Here is a 5,225-nt window from a genome sequence, read left to right as displayed (position 1 = left end):
GGGGGACGAGTGGAGATGCTCTAATTGTTTCACTAGTTTATGTTTCGAAATCTCTATTGAAAGAAAGGGTTCGTATAGTATAGTAAACTTGCGAAAACTAAACATGGGCACCCAAAACGAAGCTGCCTTGCCATTTTGGCGCCAGAGCTTCCAGCATTGGTAGCAAAGTGGGAACAGGAGTCCACAGCACATGGACCTCTTTATGCAACACATACCTGTCAGGCCCTGCTGCAGCAGCAGGGAGTACACAGGGACATGCCAATAGATGCGCAATTACGCAGCTAAAATAAAAACGGAACGGCAGGCAGGCAGAACTAAACACGAAAGAGGTACTAATCCAAAGCTGGATGGGGTACCAAAGAAGAGAAGAAACGAAGGACTGAAGAAGTAGCAGAAGGGAAGAAAGGAACAAATTAAAGCGATTGCGTGGCTGCTTAAGATAAACAAGGCATGAGATTAGTGTGGGAGCCACGGTAGAGGAGGTGGTGTGGCTGGCCGCGCGGCAGAGGCGGGGCGGGTAGTGCAGCGCAAAGCGAGGCAGGAAGCGACGGGTCGGCGTCACCACGTCAGTGCCCCATTACGGCCCTCTGGAAATAAGTTGGAGCTGGTCCAATCGAACCGCTCCAGCGTGCCACCACTCAACTCAACGCTATCATCCAATCCATCACGGACGGAGAGTGCGGTGCTCGCTACGTCGTCGGAGAAAGTGAATGAACGAGAGAAAATTTCAAACCGTCTGGCGCCGCGCGTGGCCGGCAGCGGCGCCGTCGCAGGCACGAAGCATGGAGACACCGGCGGTGATGCAGCAGCTGCACCGAAGCGAGTAAATTTTAAAGGCAGAGCACGCACGGAAGCCGATACTGTGGCTGAGCAGGCGGAGCAGGGCAGCCGAGGTCCTCGAGCAGTAAATGTTCGTCTTTTCAAACAGGTGCAGGTCCTGGTACGCACAGCAACGCTACAAGATTCATTGCAGTAGAGGATTTTTAACAGGCCAAGAAACAACCTGCTTACGATCCAAAGCATGGTTGCTTGCAACATTTTCCATCTCCGTCTCTATCTACTGCTGCCTTCGCTTGCTTGCTTCTACCACTCGCTATCTGAAGCTCTCAACTGTCTGCTCCTAACTAAAGCATACCACCATTGCTGTTACAGGTGACAGCTCCATGTGATGTAACAACCTAGGGTGCACGCAACACGCACCCACTCCTCCTTGAACAAGGCAAACAAGGAGACCGGTTGCACCTCCTCTTTTCCTTCGCCCCAAAGTGAAGGCTAATCCTCGGTTTCTTCATCCCTCATACAGATAACCTTGTGCTGCTTGGCCTCAATGAAGTACTAGTAGCTCATAGAGAAAAAAAAAACCTTGGGCAAAAGGTGGAAATAAAGTTCTGAGCTAATGCTGCACTGCTACTGCCGTAGCAGTACTACTACTCTGGTACTAGTACTAACGAACTAATAAAGGTGCACTTGGAAGCAAACCCGAATTCTTGCTAAACCTAACATAACCTAAACCTCCTCCTAGACTGACTCTAATTAATCCTGCAAGACGATTATAATACTAAAAGAAAAGAAGAAATGGGAAAAAAAAAAGAGTTCAGGTACGGTACAAAGACTAACGGATACGGCCTGGAAAATGTACAGCCACCGCGGGGTGGCTAAGCTAGCTAGCCGCCAGGCTAGAAGGACGGCACGGCGGTGGTGTTGGCGACGCCGGCGGCGCCTGTGAGGTAGAGAGGGCCGTCCTCCTTCTTGCGCCTCATCTCGAGCACCTTGCGGTGGGAGTTGGAGTGGACGGTGCTCACGTACGTGGGGCTGCACGCGGGGCGGTACTCCGGGAGCAGCCGCCCGGACTTGTAGCGGACGCCGCACGCGTTGCAGAGCGTCTTGGCGCCCGCGGGCCCCGCGCGCCACTGCGGGGTCTTCTGAACGCCGCAGTGGCTGCAGCGCCGGTCGTTCGGGCCGGGGGACCCCGCCGTGCCGCCGCCGGGGTGGCTCGGCGGGAGGTGCTTCGGCTTGCGCCCGCGCTTCTTGGGCTTGCCGCTCTTGCCGTGCTTGGACTTCTTGGATGGCGGCGGCGGCGGGCCGCCCAGGAGGCTGTACTCGTCCAGCAGCAGGTGGTGGTCCGAGCCGCCCAGCAGGAAGTAGGGCGAGAAGGAGGCGGACGAGGAGGAGCTGGAGGAGGTGGTCGACGAGGACGACGCCGAGTCGTGCGGCGCGCCAGAGAGCGACCACGCAGACGCTCTGGAGCGCTTGCTGCGCTTCGCCTTCACGGGCACCAGCGCCTCCGTCGACAGCGCGCAGATGGTGGGCGTCCGGAACTGGTCGCACGCCGACGGCATAGGCAGCGCGCGGTACGCGCCGTCCTGCGGCCGCCGCTGCTGCAAAAGCAGGTGCTGCTGCCGGTGCTGATACGGCGGCGGGCGCGCCGCCATCATGGACGCGGGCGGCGCCGGCTGCGGGGGAAGCTCGGAGAGCGAGTCGTCCATGATGCGCGACACCCACTCCAGCTCCTCCGCGTCATGCGCCTGCGAAAAACACACAGCGGAGCACCGCGCGAAATCATCAATTAATTAATTCCAAACATGCATGGGACAAAAAAAAGAAATCCTTGGGAAGGGCCGGCACGTATTCGTGGCGCGCGGTAGACGCGGTCAAAGGTCTCACCGGCAGGTCAACAATCTCCGGCGCGGGAGGCGCGAGGTCGAAGGACACGACGGACTGCTGCGAGCCGTCGTTGTTAGACCTGTCCTGCTTGGCCGCCGCCGCGGCGGCCGGCGGCGCCTCGTGCTCGTCGGGAACGTCCTTGGCGTCGGCCTCGCCCTCGCCGTCGCAGAACTCCTCGAGGTCCAGCAGGTCCTCGACGGAGAAGCCTTCCTTGTCGGCGAAGCCCCAGGCCGCCGCCGCCGGCGCGTCGGCGGCGGCGGCCGCCTCGTCGGCCGACTCGTCGTGGCGGCTGCTACCCTTGAGCGCGTCCATCCTCTCGTCCTTCGCGGCACACACAAAGCGAAATCATGAATTCCCAATTCGAGAAAACCAGGAAGAAGAACCTTCAAGAAAGAAACGCTGGTTCTCGTCTTCTCGCGCAAGAATAACCAAAAAAGAAAACCCCAAAAACAGATTCTCGTTATCTTTTCTCTCCGCCGGCCCGTTCCGTCCTTACCAGAGAGCTGTGGTGGTGCGCATAGGACGGCATGGCTGTGGAGGAGTGGAGGAGAGCGGAGGCTATGGTGGTGGCGGCGGTTGTGTCGTTGAGGGAGGAAGGGGAGGCGGAGACGGAAGGGAAGGGAATGGGGGAAGGAAGAAAAGGATGAGCCAGCCAGCGTTTGGTGGAGCATTCAAGTCCGTCCGTGGGCACAACAAATGCACTCTTGCCTCACGCCCCTCCCCTTTCTCCCATTTCACTCTTTCTTCCGGCCCCGCTTCCCTCTCCCGCACTCCAAAATTTTCCCTTCTTTTTCTTTCTCTGCCCTTTGGCGCTTTCTCCCCTTGAGTTTCTACTATCTTATTTTATGGTGGTCGCCACCTCGTTATCTCGGAGGCATGGCATCGGTCGCCTCGCCAAAAAAGAAAAGAAACCATTTCAAAAAAAAAGAAAAGAAACGGAGGCGGAAAAGAAGGGCGAAGACGAAATGGGCAGCAGTCCTTCGTTTTTCCACCGTCCGCGTCGTGATTGTGGTGCGCCGCGACGAGGGGTGGTGGTTTTCAGGCTTGTGGCCCGGCGGGGTTCAGGAAAAGTGGGCGACCGAGCGATTAGTGGGCCGGCGGGGACACGTGGTGGGCCCACGACGCCCTCATGCTTTGCTTTCCGCTCCGTCTCGAGGGGAAATCATAAATGTTGCCGTTTTTGAAACGCGGGCGGGGTGAGCGGAAAGGTTTTGAGTTTGGATTTGCGCAGGATGGGCGCCCTTCGAATTGCATCCGCGCACCAGTTTGACGACGCTTCATCCGTTTCTTTCCTTTTTCGTTTTTTTCAAATACATTCCGTGTTTGCCAACGGCACAATTGGCGGGCTGGCCAGAATGGTTAGTGTACGATCACAAAGGTCCATGTTCTTTTTCTCCAAGCAAATCCCGGCAATAGATACGTGAAGATACTTTCAAATATTTCCGTTTACGGTACTGCAATAAATGCGTTATATACTCAGTGAAACAAAATGACAATTTGCATGCGCACACGCAAAACGCATCAGGCTTTCGTTATTGAGTATTGGCATGCAATGAGGGAAATATAAAGAAGCAAATGAGTGTTGAAACTATCGATAGTCTAAAGAGCACGACATGACAAAAACAAGATGTGTATGAAACGAGGTTTACAGGTGACTTTGCGTTACAAGTGTTAATTTACGGAAAACCCGTAAATCAAAACACCACACCGTACCTTGAATCGAAGCAAAACATTGCAAATCAGAGACAAGAGAATGTTATTTTCGGTGAGATTCGCAGTGGCTTTATGTGCGTCTTCTCCGGCAATCTACGGTTGATACCCACAAATATAGAAGATCGCTAAAATCTTTGATGGCAATTATTACCCAATTTTACAGTTCGGTTCAAGGGAAACGCAATAGTGCCAATAATACTTTAACAATTGAAACATCACTCTCAACCACACATGTGTATCAATATACTCAAGATGCAAGTGGTGATTGTAGCACTTTCAAAACAGTAGAACAAAATAGTAAATAGTAGCAGCATATTTTTTTAATCAAAAGTAGATAAGGAAAACCAGAGAAGTGCTCTATAACATCTTGAACATAGCAACACATGATTCAAACATTCTCTACTATACCTTCCTTAGTAAAAGACTAAGGAAGATAAGGTAGAAAATGATCCAAGCAAGTGTGACAGAATCAGGTACATGTCAATAGACACAAATCATCAAACCTTGCCAAGCTATCTTAGGCATGGACATCTTCCCTTCCAAAAGCAATGACTTCATGGAGAGAAGAATGAACATGATTAAATTAACTCAACAAATAAGATAAGATCACATCTGCAAGCTATAAAAGTAACACTTCAACATTTACACATCAGCAACACAGTCTAATCGAGCCACTATAAGCAACCAAATATTTCAGTACTATTAGTAAATAAAACCACCAAAATTAATAATTCAAAGCATTTTAATTAAGTAAGAAACAACTACATGCAAGGACCATAGCAACCAGATATACAATAGCAATGAACCAAGAATAGTATCACACTGAGCTCAACCAACAATTAAGCAAG

At 52.5% G+C, this 5,225-nt stretch overlaps 1 protein-coding gene across 1 annotated transcript; it reads right to left on the bottom strand.

Moving 5' to 3' along the window:
* Positions 1 to 1,377: 1,377 nt before the first annotated feature.
* LOC124678479 (GATA transcription factor 6-like) lies at positions 1,378 to 3,376 on the bottom strand. Its single transcript, XM_047214362.1, has 3 exons — positions 3,161 to 3,376; positions 2,665 to 2,985; positions 1,378 to 2,525 (listed from the first exon to the last, which is right to left on the bottom strand). The coding sequence occupies exons 1-3, from the start codon at positions 3,191 to 3,193 to the stop codon at positions 1,677 to 1,679; spliced, it is 1,203 nt and encodes a 400-aa protein (XP_047070318.1). The 5' UTR covers positions 3,194 to 3,376; the 3' UTR covers positions 1,378 to 1,676.
* Between the last annotated feature and the right edge of the window lie 1,849 nt (positions 3,377 to 5,225).

This window comes from Lolium rigidum, chromosome 7 (assembly GCF_022539505.1).
Source record: "Lolium rigidum isolate FL_2022 chromosome 7, APGP_CSIRO_Lrig_0.1, whole genome shotgun sequence".
Classification (NCBI taxonomy): Eukaryota; Viridiplantae; Streptophyta; class Magnoliopsida; order Poales; family Poaceae; genus Lolium; species Lolium rigidum.
Note: the sequence above shows the minus strand (reverse complement) of the source record. Positions and strands in the feature narration are given on the sequence as shown.